We start from the raw sequence: 22,144 nt of genomic DNA, 5'->3' as shown, positions 1-22,144 counted from the left end.
AGATATTATCACAATTCATTGCTAACTATTTCATCGTGGTGTCTCCTGCAATCAGACATTTCCTTGAATAATGACAAAACCATTAACCAATATTAAAGAAGCTTAATACTGATAGAATAATATTGCCTAATATACAGCCCAAAGTCAGGTTTTTCAAATTATCCCAAAATGTCTGTTTTTAAAAATTCTGAATTCAATCAAGGATTACCTAATTAAATTCTTCTCATCCTTGAAGGCTTGACTCAAATGTCATTTCTTCAAGAAAGCCTTCTCTAATTGCCCAGAGCAGGACAGATTCCTCTACAGATATATGGTGGTATTACTCCATGCTTCTCCTTTGTATGTTTATTAGCATATCAGAAATAATTTATTATATAATTAACTCCTTCGTGTTTATAAACTTCATAGTAGCAGAGGGGTTGTGCTCTGTTTTTGATAGTCATATCCCCGTTGCTCAGATCAGTGCCTTATACATGGTAGGCACGGCATAAATATTTGTTGAATGAACAGTTACTACATATAACTTTATATGACTGTTAAATGATATATGTATAATACTTTTTCAAGTCAATATTTTCTCTTTTTTCTTTAGGTATTGATGTCAAGCTGGAGCATTATAGAAAACTGAAAGTCTTAAAAAAGAGTATTTAGGAAAGTCTTTGGATTATATCGAAACCCAGCAAAGATGGCCAAGTGTGGAGAGCTTGAACCCAGGCCTGACGATGGGCAGAACGAGTTCAGTGACATCATTAAGTCCAGATCTGGTAGGTAATGGAAACTTAAGAAAATGACAGCTTTTTACGCATAAACTACTTAGAAGACATAGGTTTTTTGTTTGTTTGTTTGGCTTGTTTTCCACTGTTCTTGTGAGACAAACTTTTGAGAAACCTAATTCTGACAAATGAACATCATATTGTACAAGGTAATAAATACACTGTCTCTGAGTATTCCTCTTAAGTTCTCCACCCCATTTCCTCGCCTTGTGTGTTGACTGGGATGGCCTGGTGAGACCGTTCCCTATAGCTGGATGCTGGTCATTTGTAACACTACCCCCTTTCAACACAAAAATACAGCTGGGCATTTTTTTTTTCTTTTTAGCCTATTTTATGAAGTTGAAGGGATTATATGCTTCAAGTAGGAAGTGCCATGGTTTCTGGCAGTATGCATCTTCCGGAATTTTGCCTCATTACCATCTGTCCTCACCCCCATCCCTGTTGGTGGCCAGGGCTAGGCCAACAGGTGTCACAGCTTTGCTTCCAATTTTGAAACTTCTTATGAGCCTCTCAAGGTATAGGTTTCACCTAGGTAATCTAATAAACTAGACTAAGACAGATTAATGATTTTTGTATGGACTTTTAAATTGGGGACCTAAGGATACTACTCCCCCTCCCAGTCTTTTCTATATAACCAAAAGTGCTTTTCTACTCACTGTTCAAATAAATCAACTGAGGAGATGTACCGTAGTATCCTAATAGTTCCTAATAGTAAAAAAAATGTAGATGCACTGGCCTCTCTCTAGACCTATTGAATACAAATTTGTGTATTTTTGAAAAGCTTCAAATATGATTCTGAGACAGGCTCTAAAGGGAGATATTTTTGAGCAGGCAGGGCCTTTCTGAGCTTTGAAAATTACACAGAACTCCACCCTGGGTGTGAGCACTATACTTAAGTAACTTTGAGAGTTACTTTGAGGTATAAAATTACAACCAATGTCACTTTTAAAAAGAAAAAAAAGGAACCTACAGCCTGTTTTGTTCTGTGAGCCATCTTTATATTATGTCAGGAGCTTATTTTTTATTATTTGTAACTGCAGAAATATGCACCAAAAAGAAGCGCTAAATTCAGATAGGTACACATTTAAGGTATGCATTTCTGTTAATGAGACTGGTATTGGTTGATTTTGGTAATGATTTTGGTTATTGCAGTCCTGGTTCTAAATATGTAGCTACTATTGTGTAGCTTGAAGGATCTTTTTTTTTTGGGAGGGAGGGTACAGCTTAATATCCTGTTTTAAAGACTGTTCTGAGGATGTTTTATTCTGCTAAAATTCTTTGTGTTTTAAATGCTTTAGTAATATGAAGTATTATAATTATAAAAGTATTTATATAATTATATAATTATAAAGTATTATAACTATAAAAAATATTAAAGTAATATAAAGGGATTATTAATAGCTTCTTAAGAGTATAGAATGTTATCCAGAACTACGTAGCTCTTACAAAGAGGAAAATGAAAGCAAGACAATCCAACATATCCATGTTGTCATGTTCTATAAATTCTTAAATGGTTTTCTGAATCAACCTCCATTACAGTATGGCCTTTGATATTTAGAACTGTGCACTTTAACCATGTCCATAAAAAAAGTAATTATATAAATTTAAAAATACTGGGTATGTATGATGCATGCTCATAACTTGCAAATGATTCTTTAAATGAAAATGATCATTTAAAAAGATTGACGATTCTCATACACTATTGGGGGACAGTTGGGCAGAAATTATCACATGTTTTTAACATATGTATACCAATTGGCCCATTAACTCTCTTTTTAGAGTTTTTTCCCTAAAGAAAGCACAGAAATGTACAACAAGTTGATCACAGCATTTTTATAATAGGAAAAAAAATTGGAAACAACATAAAAATCCAATATGGAAGATTAGTTAAGTCACAATTTCCCAAAGTATTTTGAAAAGAACCCAAGTTCTAATGTGTAATTAAAAAAGAATGTCATGGACAAATAACTTTAGGAAATGGTGGTTAACCTACCCTGTTCCTTTAGCGTAGGGCATCTAACAAGATTATATAGAATCTCAGTGGAGTTCATTGAATTAGGTATATCCATAAGGTAGAAGATTATAGATTCATAAAAATGTTATCAATGTGTATATAGAAGCATAGACATATTGGTATTTTTAAGTAAATGTGTGCAATATGAAGTCATTTATGTGAAAAATATTTTTTCAAAACAGTTTAGTGGGGTGTACATTAGCATGTTACCAGTGGTCATCTTGGCATTTTGGGATTATTTTTCTTTTTGCTCATATGTGTTTTCTAAAGTTCTTCAATGAGCCTGTATTACTTAGTTCTTATATTTCTAAAGATTCTCAAATTGCTTAGAGTGTTTTAATGCCAAAGCTATGACTGCTACTTTTTTTTTTTTTTTTTGGTGGCGCTTACTTCAAAACACATTGAAAAGTTAGCTGTTGCATAGCTGAGATATGAATCACATTCTTTTGGCTGGATTATGTTGCAAAAGCCAGTAGATAAATTTGGATTTGAATGGGCCTATTAGTCCCAATCTTGGCTTTCTGGAAGGCACAGTTTTGATTCTGTTAAGGTAAATATTAGTACACAGTGGTAACATTTCATGGTATGCCAAAATGTCCATACTGAAAAGGGATTTTTAATTTAGATTAAGTCACAGGAATCATCTGCATATAATGCATATTTTCTAAGATCCCCTGTGGACATTCTGTGCTGAAGTTGTTGCTTTGTCATTGTTTTAAAGGAATGTTTTCCTATGGGAGAATTTTGATTCTAATCTGCTCTTCTAGGTTTCTTCCTTTTAGGGATTGGATATGGGGTAGGGAGCAAAGATTAGGGTGGGAAAAAAACTAATGTTGAGAGTATATTGATAAGTTTAATTTCTTGGTTTATGAAGGTTCTTCTCCTCCTTCCCTGAGTTTGGACAGGTTAAATGCCTGGCATAATAAAAGTATTTGTGCATTTTACATTACGTTATTGGGATTGTTTATATTGCCCTAATTCAGTATTAACTTGCTTTATGATGTATGTGAGGTTTCAAAAAATTTTAAAAGTCATTTCCATCATCTAAACAGAAATATGAAATTATCGAGGGTAGGTGATAAAATAGTTTCATGAATATATAAAGCCATACATTTCTTTATGGTTACGTATATTTGCCTTGGATTTGAGTGAATTTTAGAAAAGAACTTGAAAGACTATGACCCTTAATGACTAAGAGCTTGGGGTGGGGTAAAAGAGACCTCCCTTCCCTAACTTAAAGACACCGAAGTCATTTGCCATCAAGGACTACATCTTTGACAGCTCAAATTAGTGGGCTTCAGAAAGCTTAACAAGTTAGTAAATATTTTGAGAGAGTAGGCCAAGAAAAAGATTTAAAAAAAAAAAAAAGTGAACTGTATTGCCAGTGGAATCTATGATGTCTAAATTTTTGCTTGGAACATTTTAAACATGAAATGATAAAATGGTTTGTGATGCATGTCAAGTCAAAGAACATGCACATTGCTACTTGATTCTCTCAATAGCTAACACATGTCAAAGCTAGTCTAGAACAACTCGTGCTGTTCTGTTCTGCTCAGTGCCGTTGTGGTAAGTTTTAACCCTTTCTGAGGTGGAGCTTCTCTGCGCCCCCCCATTGGCATCATAGCCCCAGCCTAGGGAGGACTGATTGTAGGAGACACAGCCTGCTGCTCCCAGCACTGTCCTGGCCTTCCCTGGCCTCTGTCAAGAGTTAGCGAAGGGGAAAGTATCAGAGGACAAGCAGTCCTTTGGGTGGAAGGTAGCGAAATTGATAATCTGTTTCTGACGTGAATTCCCTTTTCTCTTTTCCTCCAACTGCTGCTCAAGGGTTTTCACTGGCTGATGAAAAAAGGTAGTGGATTTCAGATGCACTGCGATTTGGCACAGTTTAAGTCCTGGTCTGATGCCCAGATGGGTATCTGTGGGATTGAAAGAGTTGGTAAGAGGTGGGGGGAAGGGGAGGGAAGAAAAGAGAGGCCAGTGAAATAAAAATAAATTGAATTATTTAAGATGGAATATTATACTTGGTTCCATTTAAAGCCAGCCTCCTAAAAAGATGCTATATTTGCAATATAGTAAACTTTCTTAGCAAGATTCAGTTTGATGAGAATTATGAGGAAGATTACCTTATTTGTTTATCTTTCAGAAGCCTTTTTTTTAAACTAAGGATAGTGGTTAAGTTGTATCTAGAGAGATTTTTTTTTTCTTTCATTTAAAGAAATACCTGTGAGGGGATTTTTCTAAGGAGCATAAGAGACTGAAAAATATTTCTTCTTTTTCTTCTTTTTTTTTTTTTTTTCTTTTTCTGAAGCTTACTTGGCTAGAATACCTGTGCTTTGAAGGAAGGTCTTTGAGCAGGTTTGGTTTTTTCCACGAGCCCTGGGGATTTCTGGGGAGGCACAAGTAATCCTGATGGAAATTCAACTCGGACAGAGTTAAGCAGCTATTCTTGTAATGCGTGTAAAAATCTTCTCCGTGTTGTTAACCTCATTATGCTGAAGTAGTGCAGTCATAGAAAAGTTTGCTATACTAATGTGATTCTCATGACTTGTTACTGTGGCTGTGAAGGCTTGGTAGGTGATCCATCCATGAGTGGAAAACGCGTATTGCTAAGAATGTTCTAAGCCGTGGAAGTACATTCATTCTATAGACAGAATGGAAAACTCAATTTTATTGAACCTCACTTGAGGCCAGAAGTTGAACTAGATGCTGATATGGTGATTTGCTGGGAACAAGGGAACATGTAAGGTCACTGATGCAGTTGTAAATATTAGTTAAAATTTAATTGTGAAAGAATACTCAGGTGGTTTCAGATGCTTTGGCTAGATTTTTTTTTTTCTCCTTAAGCTGTGTATGGAGGCAGAGATATTTGTTATATTATTATTTTGTATGCCGTAACTGTATCATACTTAAATACACTCAATTCAGTGTTTGAAATGTGAGCTGGTGAGAGGTCTTAAGTACATATATATTGCTCTTGAATGGATGGCTTGTGAACTGAGAAATCTAAGCCAGATTCAGCCCTTTCACTTTTGCTTCATCTGCCCCTGAATTTACACGTCACCTGCAGGAGGCTTCCCTGTAGACTTTGAACTACACACCTGAAGTTCATTTACATCCTGTGGGGCTTCTCTATCAGAAGCTTGTACTCCTGGCCTAGTTAATAAGGGAAAGAGTTTGTGCATGCTCGTTTGGCAGCTAAGGTTAAGGTTTGGGTGCTAAAACCTCACATCAGTTTTCAGAACTCAGTTTCTTAAAAAAAAAAAGAAAAAAATCCTATCACAGCCATTGAGCTCAAAGTGTAAAGTATGAGAATAACATTTCATAGGTGAATATTTTTGAATGAACTTTTCTTTTTGTGGTTGGATGGCTGGCTAGTTATGATTTCTATCCAGTTCAATAATTTTAGCTTTTAATTATGTAACAAAATTTGTTTCAAAGAGCAGAAAAAACCACATAATGACATTTCTGATGTAGCAAGGGAATCCAATAAAGAATATTACTTTGTATCTCCAAAGTAGCATAACTTTGCAATAAATACAGCTACTGTAGTTGCAAAAGTATCATCTGTTTAGATGGTCTCTAATTCCATAGTTTTAATACTTGCAAATTTCTTCTGTTCCATTTTGTAATTAAGATTTTGGTGTGATCTTTATGTGAAGTCTGGGGCGGGGTGTGCATAGCATTTTGAGGTTGATACTAATTGATTGGTTCTCTTGCGCCTCATAGGCCTGTGTGAATCATGTCAACATTAATTCAGTAATTACATAGATGTATGCATATGCTTTTATTTTGAAAGTCAGGCTTTGGGCTCATCCTAAATGGAGTTCCTAACTCAGGCTTATGTGGGAACCACCCTTTGGGATTCTGATACAGTCATGTGGGTAGGGTCCCAGGCATCTGGAGTTTTAACAAGCTCCATGGGTTATTTTGTATAGTGCCATTGATTTAGGGACAAAGGAGGCAGGCTTAAGACTCCTGGAAAAAAAAGAGTAAGTGGTCTGTGCATTTCAGAGGAAAAGGAGAGCTCTATTTAAATCTTGAAGATTGTTTTTACTTGTATACATTTCCTTTTAAACAATTTAAAAAGGTAAAGGATATCTTGGTATTGGACATTTTTTCTTCTTGTTTTGTCTTGTATTTTGAACAGTTTGGGTTGTGCTGAGCAAAGTAAAACCGTGGAAAGTGGGTCAGGATAGTGACAAAACTTGGTGCATTTCTTATGGCCCATTGAGTCAGAAGATCATACCGAAATATTCAGCCTTGAAATATTTCTTCATTGAGCTCCTTGGTCTTCCTCTCAGATTTAACTTCTTCCTGCTGTGAGACTAAAGTCAGATGCTGAATTCTTTCATGGAGTATTCTGAAGAATTCATCACAGAAACTTACTGTGTATATTTTCTAAGAAATTATTTCCAAGATGGTTGTGTCTTTGACTCATGGTGTGGAAAAAAAACCCTCACATCCATCCTTTATGCTAGTTTTCATTTTTTTTCTTTTTAGTTGTTATACTTTATTCATACAATAGAATACTTTGTAATTAAAAACCACTTGTTCTTTCTGTATCTATATGGGATGATTTCTAAGATACGCTATAAAGTAAAAAACACAACATTATGCTGGGTTTCTTACCTTCTTGAAGATTACAGAAAAGCATTACGTATTTATTTGCCTCCCTGTTTTTGTAATTTTAAATAGGTGACACCTAGTACTTATATTTACTGAAACTGCATTTCCTTTTGATATAAAGTAAGTTGCCTACCATTCTTTTAAAATCGGTGAATTTTAAAAGATGGATAATGATTTTTATGACAGTGATTAAACCAGCATTTCAGTGACATACGGGTCATCAAAGCAGGCTCCCCAAAGATCTATAAATCTCGGGATGTCCTTACATTTTTTTCAGCAAACTAAACCAAACCTCAAACGCCTAATCTCTTGTAGTCCTTGAGTTATATGCAGTAATGTCTTTGAGTTCTCATCTTTAACCTCTTTTGAAGATATAAGAAATGATCTTCATTTCTTCATTGATTAAACAAGCTTCAGGGTGGTTTGAGATATGTAATTGCTTTTCCTTATGTCATTTCATGGAATTTGAGATCACATCTCAGAATTTAATGGAACCTGTTCCTGAGGCAGTTTTAAGATTGAGGCTTAAAAAGGGACTGCCTGGTAAGGCCTGAGTGGGATGATAATTTCTACTTGCGCACAGATTTTTGTGCAGAGGTTGGCCATGTGGAAATGTGGGTAAGTTTTAATGAACTACTTTGGAGGAAACCTTTTTATATTTACTTGAAACAAACAGACCACAAAATCAAACCAGTAAAATTTACCCCAAAACAAATAGACTTAAAAACAAAATTTGGTTCCAAGTTGTAAATGATCCATTTTTCAAAGTGAATTGTTAATATTGTCAGTTTAAAATTATATTGTCTTTTCAAAACTTGAGATATAATTGACATATATAGCATTATATTAGTTTCAGGTGTATAACATAATGGTTCGATATTTGTGTATGTTGCAAAATGATCACCACAGTTAAGTCTAGTTGACATCTGTCACCATAGTTGCCGAAATTCATTTTTCTTGTGATGAGAACTTTTAAGATCTATTCTTTTAGCAACTTTCAAATATGAAAAGTAGCATTATTAGCTATAATTACCATGATGTACATTACATCACATGACTTATTTGTCTTATAACTGAAAACGTTTGTTCCCTTTGACCCTCTTCACTCATTTACCCCTGCCCTGACCTCTGACAATTACCAGTCTGTTTTCTGTGTGTATGAGTTCAGTTTTTTTAGATTCCACATATAGGTGAGATCATATGGTATTTGTCTTTCTCTGTCTGACTTATTTCACTTGGCATAATGCCCTGAAGGTGCATGCATGTTATTGCAACGGCAAGATTCCCTCCTTTTTATAGTTGGATAATGTTCCATTGTGTGTGTGTGTGTGTGTGTGTGTGTGTGTGTGTGTGTGTTCTCACATTTTCTTTATCCATTTACCCATTGATGGACACTTAGGTTGCTTGGCTCATGTCTTGGCTGTTGTAAAGACCATGGCAATGAACATGAGGGTGCATGTATCTTTTTGAGTTAAGTGTTTTCATTTTCTTCGGATACATATCCAGAAGTGGAATTGCTGGGTCATACGGTAATTCTGTTTTTAAGTTTTTGAACCTTCATGTGTTTTCCATAGTGGCTGCACCAATTTACATTCCCACCAACAGTGCACAAGGGTCCCCTTTTCTCCACATTGTCACCCATGCTTGTTACTTCTTGTATTTTTAATAATAGCTATTCTACAGGTATGAGGTGTTATCTGATTGTGGCTTTGATTTGTATTTTCTTGGTGATTAGTAATATACCTTTCCACGTACCTGTTCACCATCTGTATATTTTGGAAAACTGTCTATTCAGATCCTCTGCCCATTTTTAAATCAGATTTTTTTTGTTATTGAGTTGTATTTGTTCTTTATATGCTTTGGATATTAACCTTTTGGAGGAGGTCATTGACAGGATGGAATTTCAGGTGACCCTCAAGCTGGACCCAGGCAATCAGAGGCTCCTTTCCCCTGTCCCCTGTTTTTGGAATGTTTGCTCCACCCACTGTACCCACACTGGGAGCCACTTCAAGGATGCAGCCTTGACAGACTGATGTGTCATTGAAACCATCTGGACTGTACTCGTATATGTGAGTGAACCCCATTAAGGCCTCTATACAAACTCTTTAAGATTTTGATTGGCGGGTGCTGAGAGCTGCGCGTCTTGCAGCTGCCCATGTGAGCCTTGGCTATAAGTTCCCTTGCTTATGATACCTGCCACCTACCAATCTGCAGTGGTCTGCCTCTTTCTTGGTCTTTCCTTGCCCTCCGTGTACTAGAGCCAGTTTTGAATTTCACCCAGGCATACCCCAAGTTTATGAACCAACATAACCCCTTATCAGATTTATGATTTACAACATATTCTCTTTTAAAATTTAAAATCCAAGTATTGACTTAGAGCTGGAAGAATGAATTTGGTATTGAAAGCTCCTGGCCTTACCCAAACAAAAGCCACCTTCTGGGTGGCTTTTAACAAAAACTCTGTGTGTGTTCTACTTTACTCTGTTACCCTATATAGTTCCTTCATAGGTGTTTAGAAAATGTGATACTGCAGAATATGCAGATATTTACTTACTTTTGCGTTTTTACGTGTGGTATCAGTGGCCAGTTCTATAACATGTAATATATCGGACCCTTAATCATATATTAAATTCCATGTTAATACCATGCATATACAAAAAAATCAGAGTGACTTGAATTATTTTAACTTACATGAGCTTTTTCAAGAGACGTAACCTGTTATAAGTTAGGAGCGCATTGGTATTTGTAGACCCCAGAAGCACTTTCTTGCCCTTTCTCAGGCCAGCCATATTGAGCGCTCAGTGTAGGACAGATCTTATTCTGGGGACCTGGCATCAAGGCCCATTTTTCAGAGAAGAGAACCCACTTACCTGCATGTTTAAATGAACAATTAGGGAAGTCCCAAGCCATCCTGTCTTTCTAGCCCCTCCCCACTTTCCCAGTGAAGGAGGCAAATGGAGCCATGTGGGGACCTGCCTTTTCTAGCCTTTTCTGTCCTTTTCTAGCCTTGCTTTGGTTTCTGTGCTTGATTGTTTTTCTCCCCCCCCCCCAATTTTGAAACCTCCACCCTTCAAACTTCAGCATAAATGCCACAAAACATTCTCTCCGATCACCAAGCCAGCACCCATTTTTCCCTCCTGTTCACGTTTTTTTTTTTTTTTAAAGAAATTTTATTGGGGAACAGGGTGTTTTTCCAGGACCCATCAGCTCCAAGTCAAGTAAGTAGCTGTCCTCAATCCAGTTGTGAAGGGCACAGCTCCGTGGCTCATGTGGGAATCGAACCAGCATACTTGGCAGTATGAGCCTGTGCTCTAACCACCTGAGCCAACAGGCCGCCCCCTCCTGTTCACTCTTTATTTCTGTTTTGGGCTCTTCTTGCTTGTGTATAGGTACATACTTTCCTAATTTCATTTTCTGATGCCAGCCTGTAGCTTAGTCTCCACACGCACTAAGTGCTCTAGAAAGGCTTACTGTGCACTTCCATGGTTTAAAAAATCAAACTTGCTTCTATACACCTTATTCACTCAGCAAATGGTTGCTGTTTAGTGAGTCCTGGTGCTAGATGATCGGCTTAGAGGTAAGACATGCCTCTGTTCCTCAGGTGCTCTCCGGCTACCTGGGAAGAGAGGCAGGAACAGGCATCTCCGCACTAAAAAACCGGTGCCGTCTACATAAGGCTGTGGGAACATGGAGGGAGGAAGCACAAGCTCTAGCTTTGGTGGGAATGACGGGCTGAGAGGAGAGAGCCCAAAGCGAGGGGAAATGGAGGTGTGCCTGGAAAGATGCATTGGAGGCAGCCGTGTGGATAGTGAGGGAAGGGCATTCCAGGTTGGTGGAAAAGAACAATGCGTTTGGAGTCTGTAGCTTATAGGTGAGTGTGGCTCAGGTGCTTTGGATGATGGGAGAGAGAGGGGCCAGATTTTGAAAGCTCTTTTGGAGCAGGCTAAGAGATTGGATCTTTTCTCTGTAGGGAGTCACTACAGGATGTTAAGTGGGTTAATGACTGGCTCAGTACTGTTTTTCAGAATGACTTGGATGGCAGTATGAAAGATAAATTGAGAAGGGAGCAGAGTTGGAGGGAGCAAATGAGAAAATAATAGAGGTTAGAGATTATGGGGGCTTGGACCAGCATGGTACAGGTGGAGATGGAGTAGGGGAAAGGATTTGAAAGATGGTTACCAGTTAGTCACGACATATATAAAGTCACAATGTAAACTTTACCTTCATGGAATTTGTTTTATATTTTTAGGTCAGGTGTATAATTTTTCAAATCATGTTATAATTCATGTTCTCAATACTTGCAGTTATAAACTCTTGTTCCAGAATTAATTTTCTTAATTTGATTAATTTCTTAATATTTTAAAGTTAGTTTTATACCTAATTTCACTACTGCTGATTTTCTTTCATTGCCTATTGGTTAGTTTGTTTAGCAAAATTTAAATTGAATTAAGTTTCAATAACGTTTGTATTTTCTCTATATATATATTCTGAAAGAAAAGTCATGCTTCAGAAAAAAGTAGATTAATTAAATGAGAGAAAAGAGAAAGTTTATTTGTGTTTACTCAGTATAATATACAAGTTCTTAGAAAAGGTAGCAAAGAAAGGTAATATTAATCTCATCTTAAAGTGAAGATAATAGTCTTGGACAACTAAAAGAAAATTTATATGCAAAAAGAGCCAGGAAAACTATTTCAGAGGGACTTTAATTGACTAAAATGTTTCATGTGATGCTGTGAACATAATTTCATCCTGTATTACTAATTTCAGCTTCAGATAGGATAGAGGTAGTACAGATTAAAAAAAAATTAAGAGCAGATATTGAGAAATACCTTTCATTTAGGGAATAATTAAGTAGTGGAAAGGTTATTGGAGTTTAGTCAATAAAGTTGGGATGCTTAGAAATTATAATTATTCAGGTAAAAATACTTTTCTTAATGTGAGACTCTGCTTTGGAGGTCTGGGGAATAGGAGAAAGAAGAGGCTGTTATTGTCATATTGTTTTTAATTTAAGTCCCATCTTTCAAATCCTTATATTCTGCAGGCTAATTTTAAATTCTAGTATGTAAACCAGTATTTCAGAATCGTGGTTTCCTTGACCATTAAGGGAAAAAAAAAGATCTTATCTGAAAACTTTGCATTGCTGGGATATGCATTGGTGATACCTAAATTTTTGATTTGGCTAGCTTAATTGGCCATCTTGGCTGTGAATCTAGCTTACTTTAAGATTCAGCTCTATCTTAAGTAGTGGAGCTCATTAGAGAAGGGCTTATTTATCTGTCTTTCTATCTATCTATCTATGACATTTTTAATAGCATTTTGTTATCTTGCTGCTGCTATGTGTCAGGCACTGGGATTGACCCAGGGTGAATAAGACACTGTTGTAGTTGTCAACTGTCTTTCACCTACAGAGGGCAGTTGAACACGTTTTGAAGTAAATGGATTACACAGGCAGTTAACAGAGTTTTGAAAAGTAAAACAGCACAGGATGCTGTGTGAGTTCATGAGAGGGGTAGCTAGCTGATGTTTTGGGGTCTCAGGAAAGCATCTTAGAAGAATGGATATCTACCATAAGATCTGAAGAATGAATACAAGTTAGAGAAAGGGTGGGGCGATGGAGGGAGGAAGGCTGTTCAGATTGAGGGATCCCTGGCATAGCAGAGGTTTGGAGGTGAGAATTGTGACTTATTCCATGTGGTTGAAGAGGGATGTGAGCAGTAAGATACAGGTTGGAAAGTTCAGCCGAAACCAGTTGATGAAGAGTGCTGTAAGCCACCATTAGGAATCTGGATTGTATCCTCAGGGTAACTCTGAAGGATTTGTTTGTTTTTTATTTTTTTTTAATTTAAAATGTTAAATTTAATACTATTAAAAAAGTAATGAAGTAGTCAATATAAATGAATGCACAGGAAATGATATACCAGATACATGTGTGCCCTCCTTTGAAGTTTATCAGCTAATGATATATTGACATATTCATTTTAGACCATATTTTAAGAGCTAATTATGTCAGCATAGATAAATCTTGAAAACAATTTTGAGTATAAATGAAAACCAAGCTGCAGCACATACTGAATCGTACCATATATCAAGTCCAAATACCTACAGAAAATTACTATGTAATGTGTATGTATTCATAAATACATACGAAAATGCAGAAGCTCAGCTGCCAGGACTTCCAGCTGCTGGGGACGAGCGTGCCCGTTCTCTCGGCCTGGAAGGCCCGTGTACCACAGTGTCACCCACAGTGAGGTGCCCTGTGTCATTTTACTGTTGTCCATTGGTGTGCTTCAAACTTTTCATAGTTTTTCAGATCTCAGCATAAAAACAAAAACAAAAAACCAAAAAACCCCCACCCTTCCAATTTCTAGGTACTTCCCACATTACTCCTCCAACACACACACACACACACACACACACACACACACACACACACACACACACGGATTGGTTTCACACACACACACACACGGATTGGTTTCACACACACACACACACACGGATTGGTTTTCTCTGGCAATAGGAGATGCCTCCTCTTCCTCACCTGGTTTTGGAAGGCCTCTCTGCCCCTGAGAGGTTTTAAGTAGAGGGCTGATCTGATCGGATTTGTTCTTCAGGAAAAGAGATGTCTTGGGTTGGGGTGGTGGATAGGGCCTGACTGGAGTCCTAGAGGGCTGCTGTGTGACTGCCACGTCGAAGGGTAAGTGACACTGTTGGCCTGAACTGAGGAGTGGTGGCCGGGAAGATGTCTGCTTTCTGCCTTCAACATCTCGCAGGCGGAGCCTTTCTATGAAGGTGTTGGGGCAGGGGCAGTGGGACACACATCCCAGGAGAGTGGGTGGCCTGGGCTGGGATCACAGCTTTCAAAGTTAGCAGCCGGAGTCTTGACTGTTTTCCTCAGTAATCCATGGAGCTCTTTGAAATACATTCTTAAAATTTCTCAACATTTCATCAAGAACTGTTTAATTGCTCTCTGTATGTTCCAAGATTTTTGACCGACCCTGTAATGAGCATCTATCTGGAGACAGGGGACTTTAAAATGGTGTAGATTATGGCCCTGGAAGATGAGGAATTAAGAAGTGGTTTTCGATTTTTAATATTTTTATCTCCGAGAGCGTAGGAGGCTGATTTGCACTTTTCACTCTCACTCACCTGGTTGGCTTGGGGAGGGAGAAAGGCGGGTGATTGAGAAATGCTTGCAATGTGTACGGTTTTTTTTTACCAATGTGCCTCTGTACATTTTCTGGGAGAAAGTGTTTACAGTTTCTTTATATTCTCAAAGGAGGCCTATGATCCACCCAAAAGTTGAATTTTGTTACACTTATGTCTCCTGATGTTTCAGTATTTTCTGATGGAAATGGAATTGGCACTCTGATACTCCGGCATAAATTTAGGGTCCCACAGTCTTGCCACTACTCAAATTCTGGGCCTCATGTTGCCTCTGTTGTCTCAAAGCTATTTGAACAAAACACCTGATTGCTAGAATTACGGCGAATAGACACAGAGATTGAAGGGCAAACTTTCTGATAATGTTTGACCCAGTTTTGCATATAATGAATTTTTATTTGTTGATGAATCTCTTCCTTTTGTTGCTAAAAGTGGCAAATAATCAGACATAAATTACTAATTAACAGTCTGGTTCAGATTTTTTTTTTAAAATTAGTGGAACTTGTGCTTCATCAAGCTGAGGTGGAGTGGGTATCACATGTTTTTCTAACATCAAAGGTAATTTCTTTTAAAAAAAATGTTGATATGTTTGTGACTTGAAAATAGGCCAGTGAGTCTCTCCCATTCTCATGGAGTAAGAGTAGTGGTTCTCACCTGAGGACCCTGCTCCCCAATGGCCTTTCATGTACCCCTTTCGTCCCACCTGTCTCTTACTCCCAGAGAGACCAGTAGTTTGTTCCCTTCGTTTATCATTTCACATCCAGACCAGACCCCCTCCCCCCACATCCTCCACCCCCCACCCAGCTTCTCTCATGTCATCTAATTGTGTCACCAGCTCAACCCCATTGTTGAAATGTTATCCTGTCCTACCATTACTCTCCTTTTTCTGTGATTTTAGTTCCTGGTCACTGTCATGCTCTCTAAAAGTTATTCCTGTTTTAGTGATTTCAGTGTAAGCAGAGATGATCCTTCTAACACTCTTACTCTCTCTGTTTTCCAACTTCTCTTGGCCAACCATGTCATCCTTTGTGACTGTAGCCCCTCCATAATCTACATTTTAAGTGTTGAGCTTTCTGCCCACCATGCTCAGTTATAACCCTCCTGTGTTATAACTCTAGCAAACCTCTGACTCCCTTGGGGTCCATCGTCCATTGATCTTATGACCATGATCCTATCCCCATCCTCCATGTCCTCTCTTTGCTCTTTACTGAGACCCCATGGTCCACTGCAATCACTCCTTTGCTTGTGCCTTCAATTCCCTTGCCTTCCTTGCTTTGTCACCGCTATGTCAAAGCCCATCCCAGGCTAAATCGAACTTTCCACCTCTTCTATACTGGCCTCCATGCTGAGGAACGTGGCAGGAGAAAAACACACAGTCCTAATTCCTTGCCTCAGTGTAATTCATGATCACGTGCGAGACCTTAACCCTGCTTGGCAATCACTCTCCCACGGTCCTAGATGCTTATTCCATGCTGTCCCCTCTGTCCTGAAACATTTGTGCCTTCCTCCCCATTGTGCCTTCCTCCCCATTAGCTGATGACTTTGCTTACCATTGTCCTAAGAAAATTAAAATACACTGAAGAGGATTCCACCCATCTACCTTCAACCAGCCCCTGCCTAAGGCCATTCAACTGTGTACTGGTATCCCATCCTCTCGTGCTTACTCAAGGACATCTCCCCCCTCTCTTCTGTATCCTTCCTCTTTCCCTGTCTTGTGGATTCTTTTCATCAGCCTACAAACTATTGTTTTTCTTTTAAAAAACTTCACTCTTGACGCCACCTCTCTCTCCAGTTATCGCCCTTCCCCTTTGTGAAAGAGTTCCTCCAAAGGGTTTTATATGCCCACCGTTGCAAGTCCTCTCCTTTCATTCTCACTTAAAACCATTTTAAACAGGCATTGCCCCTCCCATTCAACTAAAATAGCTCTTAACGAAGTGACGAGAGGCTTTCCTGTTGCTGAGTCCAGTGGTCAGTTCTCCATCCTCACTGAACCTCATTTCTCAGTAGCATCAATCAGCCCAGTTGATCATTCCCTCCCCCATGAAATGCCTCCTTCGCTTGGCTTCTAGGACACACCACACTCTCCTGTTTTGCCTTTCTCTCTCCTTGGCTGATTCTTCTTTCTAACACTGGAGGGCCCCAGGCATAGTTCTTGGACCTCCTTTTATTACTACCCACCCCCTTTGGCATCTCCCCAGTCTCCAGGTTTTAAATGCCATCTGAACACTGGACTCAGATTTCTCTCTCTCCCGCTGAACTGCATACTTTTATTTTCAGGTGCCCACTTGACATCTCCACTTGTGTGTTCTCATCTGAACTCCTGTTAGCCACCCAAGTCATACCTGATCCCACAGACTTGTCCATCTACCTTAAAGGCAATCGGATTCTTCCGGTTGCTCAGAAACTTTGGAGTCATCCTTGTTGTTCGTTCTTTCTCTGATAACTACACCCAATCCATCAGCAAGCACTGTTGGCTCTATTTTCCGAATATTGTTTATATAGAATCTGGTCCTATTTCACCATCCCCACCACCACTGCCGTGGCCTAGGGCTCTGTCATCCCTGCCTGAATTTCTGCAGTCACCTCTTCAGGGGCCTCCCTGCATCCCCCCTTGTCCCACTGAGGCGCATCTCAACCAGCAGCAGAGTGAGCCTTTTCAACACGGAAGTACACCAGGTCAATCTAGGTTCACGGTTCTACAGTGACTTCCCATTGTACTTATAATAAAGGTGAGAGACAGTGACCTACTACTGGGTCCTGCGCGACCCTGCCTGGCCTCACGCTGCTCACTGCACACAGCCTTTGTCCTCGGGGCCCCTCCTGTGTTGCTCCTCGCTCAGATTGACTGACTCCCTCCTCTGTGCAACCTCCTGGACCACCTGATGAAACTGCACACCCTCCCTTCCTCGGCACCCCCCACTCCCTTGAACTGGATTTATTTTTTCCCATAGCACTTTTCACCCGGCAGCGCACTCCACCATTTACTTGTTTGCTGTGCTGATGACTGTCTCTTTCTAGAATGTAAACTCCACAGACAGGTCTTTTGCTTGGGTTAAATCGCTAGTATTTAGAACAGTACCTGGCACAGAGTATACGTGGTCTGACAGTTACGTTCACGAACTCATCCTAGAAAAAGTGCTACATACCTCACTGCTGAATATCACTATGGTCCCCTTCAAAGTACTCCCCTTGGGAAGCTATGCATCGACGCCAGTGCCTAGTCCACCCTTCAAAGCAATTTTGGAACTCTTTCTGGAATGGCCATCAGAGCTGTCATCGTATTACCCTGGATGTCCTGAATGTCATCAAAATGTCTTCCTTTCAACATTTCCTTTATCCTTGGGTAAAGAAAGAAGTCATTGGGGGCCAGATCAGGTGAGTAGGGCGAGTGTTCCAATAGTTATTTGTTTCCTGGCCAAAAACTCCCTCACGGACAGTGCTGTGTGAGCTGGTGCATTGTCATGGTGCAAGAGCCATGAATTGTTGGCGAAATGTTCATGTCTTTTTCGTCTAACTTTCTCACGCAGCCTTTTCAGCACTTTCAAAGAGTAAACTTGGTTAACTGTCCAGTAGGTACAAATTCATAATGAATAATCCCTCTGATATCAAAAAAGGTTAGCAACATCGTTGCATCAAGTTGGAGAACTTAATTGTCTGACCTTGTATGCTCAGTAAATACATGTTGAGTGAGTAAACAAATAGCGTTTTTTGTTGCTTTCAACAAATGCGTAATCCCTGAGACAAATAACAATTTAATCTTTATTTGTATCTTTCTTGCACTGATTGATGAGCTCTAAATTAGCCTATGACTGTGTTTCCCCAATGCTGGTTGGCAGCATTTGATATTTTCAACAGTCAGACATGAAGTAAGAAGACTAAGGCCAGTGTAATGTAGGTATATGTCACTGCAAGGTTGTCAACTGCCTCTTCTTTTCCAAGATTGTTCTTTGTTCAGAGAATATGTTAATTTTTTTATTGGGTTGTCGGAAAAGTCATGATGCATTTTTGCAACGAAAAACATGGAAAAAATACGTCATGACTTTTCCGACAACTCAATATTTGGCATGAAAATGCTCATTTACTGAAATGATGGTATAATTTTTTTATTAGATGAATTCTGGTTGTAGGAAGCATTCTTCAGATTGAGCACGCCAAAAAGGGCCCAAGTATAGGTTCTTGAAAGTAAGGACCCCTAATAGCTCCCCTTTTAGGCGATGGGGATCCCTCCTTCCCTCACTCCCTCCCTCCTTTCCTTCCTTTTGCCTTGGCAATCTTTCTGAAAACAAGTTTTAGGAATGTGACAATGCATTTTTGCTCTCTTTAATGCAGGGCTGACAGGCAGAGGGGAGTTTTCTATAAAGCAAGTTTTGGGGTGGGTCCATTCCAGGCCTCTGAGGGTCGGTCCTTCTTGGTTTTTGGAACATAATTTAATATCATGGCTTCCATTGGTAAATTCCAGAAAACCTGGGTGCCCTGTTAAAAAGGAAGAACTTATGTTAGTCTCAGAGAAGAGTTAGGCTCTAGTTTTGGCTCTGCAAATAACCAGCTATATGACCTTGACTAAATCACTCAGCCTCTCTGCACATTTGATTGATTGATTTGTAAGGTAAGGAGTGCGGACTGGATGAATGACCTCACACTGATCACTATATAAGCTCCAGAGAACCAAATTGTTAAAGCTTAATTGTGAAAGCCATGCTAGCGAAAGGTTGTGTTCTATTACCTTCCTCCTCGCTGCTGTCATATCAGTTTTGTCTGCAGTGATCTTGTCATCTTCCCAATTATTCTACACTCTTGGAGTTTTAAAGCAATTTTGTTGTTGGGATTATAGAAGGGATTACAGGATGGCATTGGGGATAAACATCTTATTTCTAAAGTGGATTAGGTATCAAGTATAGCATAATATTATTATTTTATACAATATTTGAAAAGCAGAATAAGACAGCCCTACACATTTTAAAATTCTTATTAGCACTCTCGTGGTGATACAATAGGGAGTGGTTCAGAGGTTTGCGAGATGATATGGTTTTTAATGTAAATGTGAGCACCTATTGGCTGTGTGAACTTGGGCAACTTGCTAAGCTGCTCCATGCCTCAGTATCCTTATCAATAAAGTGGGGATAGTAATAGTACCTACTTCCTTGAGTTGTTGTGGAAATTAAATCAATTAATATATGTAAAGCACTTTGGTGCATAGAAGCACTCAATAAATGTTAGCCATCACTACCACGCAAATACCTATTATATAACGTGTGTGTATTCTTTCCAAATGAACATGTAAAAATAGTTTTAATGATATCACACAAGCAAAATTTGTGTTTTTATTTCTTAAGTATATCTAGAATTTTTTCTTTTTTTTTTTCTTTTCTGCTCTTTTATATTTAGTAAGAAGATATTCTAAGATAGACTGAACATTTTCAGGCCACTTTATAGACCTTTAGGTGCTATGATTAATTCTCACATGGAACTCTTTTATTTATTTTTTCTTGTGTGTCTAACTATGTATGGGATACATTTTTTTTGGTAGGATTTTTGAAAAAATAACTCTGTATCCATACAAAATACCTCCTCTCCCCATTTTAAAAATTCTTACTAAGTCTTGGTACTATCGTTTTTTTTTTTTTGTCTGGGACCAATTATTGACTCTTACTGTATGCTTAGCATACCCCCTCCTCCGAAAAAAACCTTAATTCACAATCAGTTTATTTAGATCATTTGCAAAATATATTAGAGAAAGGCTAAACTGGCATACCAAAGAAACCTTAAAATTCTGTGGCTCAAACAAGGTCAAATATTTTTTTTCTCTAACCTTACAGTTCAGAGTTGGTGGGTGGCATTGGTGGCTGTGCTCCTTAAAGTCTCTCAGGGACCCTGGTTCCTTCTTTCTTGTTCTGCCATTACTCAGTGTTGTCTCATCTTCTTGGTAAAGGGCTGGCCCCACAACATGATGTCCAAATTCTAGTCCAAGCAAAGGGGAAAGAGGAAATAAAAAACAAGCAGTTTCCTTTTTAAAGGGTGTGACCCAGAGGCCTCATTCATGCTGCCTTTTACCTTCCCATTGGCTGCAGCTGAGTCACCAGTCTCATCTAGCTGCAAGGGAGGCTGAGAAATGTGGTTTGTGGTCCGGCAGCTATGTGCTGAGCTGAAATCGAGAGGGAGCAGGGAGAGGGCTAGATTTCTGATACCAAGAAGAAGGGGAGAATGGATAATGCCAAATACGCTTTTATAATAACTTGGTGGGCCAGGTGTAAATTCTGCAGCTTCTCAGAGTTTTGTGACTGAACATGGTGACAGGGGAGAGCCGGCACAGACTTAGCCTTTTGTTTTTCCATGTTGGCTCCATTCTGCACTGAGAAAGGCATTGCACACAGGTCGGGGGTCCCGCTATCCAAACGTGGGTCTCCCTGTCTCACAGGGAGATGTGGCACTGTCTCACAGGCAGTGATGTGGCCCACCTTTGGGAAGTGAGCCCAGGGCTCATTTGGGCAGGATTTCTGGGGTCCTCGGTCCCTAGAGTAGGCTTTAGAACAGGTTGCATGGATTCTGGGTGCACAAGTCCCCTTGGCCCTGTGAGCTCTCTGTCCCATGGGGAGGGGTGCAGCTGGAAGNTGTGTGAGAGAAAAGCTGTGGTATTTAGTCTTCCAGAGCAATCCTCATAGTGCACGCGGGGCCTGCTGACTGCCATCGAGGTTCTGCAAAGTTTGATTTATGTGCCGTCTCTGAACTTTTTGCTGCTGACCCGGCCCCTGGATGTTGTCCATTGGCTGTCTAATTCCACCCAGGCCTGGCCTCTCTCTTCTCTGTCAGAGCCCCTTTTTTAATTGGAGTGTAATGGATGTGAGTAAAGCGACTCCCAATAAGGTGTTAATGATTACTCTGTTACTCCTCCTGCTGGGTATGTGCGTGTATTCCCAGAGCTGTTACAGAAAGAAGGTGGGATGCATGTCCAATTGGTAGGTAGAAATAGGAGTGTAATATATTTTTTGTAATCCTGCCCACCTGGCAGCCTCACTTTGCAAGCCTCAGGGGCTCAGTGGCTCAAAGATGACTCTTTCTGGAAAACGTGGGAGAATTTTCACCATTGTCAGGACTATGGCAAGGATATTTCATTGTTGAACTATACAGTTGCTATTAAACTTGTAAATGCCCCTCAAGCATTTCCTCTTTCACAGTTGTTTCATACAAAAACGAATGAAATAAAGAATTTTATTTATTGTAAAAATAACTTCTCAATTTAATAATTCTCTTTTGAATCGCCTTTCTTTTAGAAAATATTTTTAGTCCTTTTCCCAGTGAGTAAAATTATGTTCAACCCATTGAAAACAGAATATCAGTGTTTCTTGGTTCATCAAATGTTTATATCTCATGATGGTATAGGTCGGGGTTTCATTCTTTTTTCTCATCACTTTCCTCCCCCTTTTAAAAAAACCCATGGACCCCCTGTAGCAGTTTGGTGAATACAAAAAAAAGTTTTAAAGTGCATAAAATAAAATATATAGCATTATAAAGGAAAACCAATTATATAGAAATTTAGTTAAAAAATACGTAAGTAGCCCATGATAGAGTA

The 22,144-nt window shown here is 39.1% G+C and overlaps 1 protein-coding gene across 1 annotated transcript in view; it reads left to right on the top strand.

The window, feature by feature from the left end:
• The window catches only part of UTRN (utrophin), a 498,335-nt gene that overhangs the window by 4,725 nt on the left and 471,466 nt on the right, over positions 1–22,144 (top strand). The window contains exon 2 of the mRNA XM_019653741.1: positions 593–764. Coding sequence (XP_019509286.1) covers positions 686–764 — 79 coding nt within the window. The 5' untranslated portion in view covers positions 593–685. The remainder of the gene's footprint in view (positions 1–592; positions 765–22,144) is intronic.

This window comes from Hipposideros armiger, unplaced genomic scaffold (genome assembly GCF_001890085.2).
Source record: "Hipposideros armiger isolate ML-2016 unplaced genomic scaffold, ASM189008v1 scaffold_206, whole genome shotgun sequence".
Lineage (NCBI taxonomy): Eukaryota > Metazoa > Chordata > Mammalia > Chiroptera > Hipposideridae > Hipposideros > Hipposideros armiger.
Note: the sequence above shows the minus strand (reverse complement) of the source record. Positions and strands in the feature narration are given on the sequence as shown.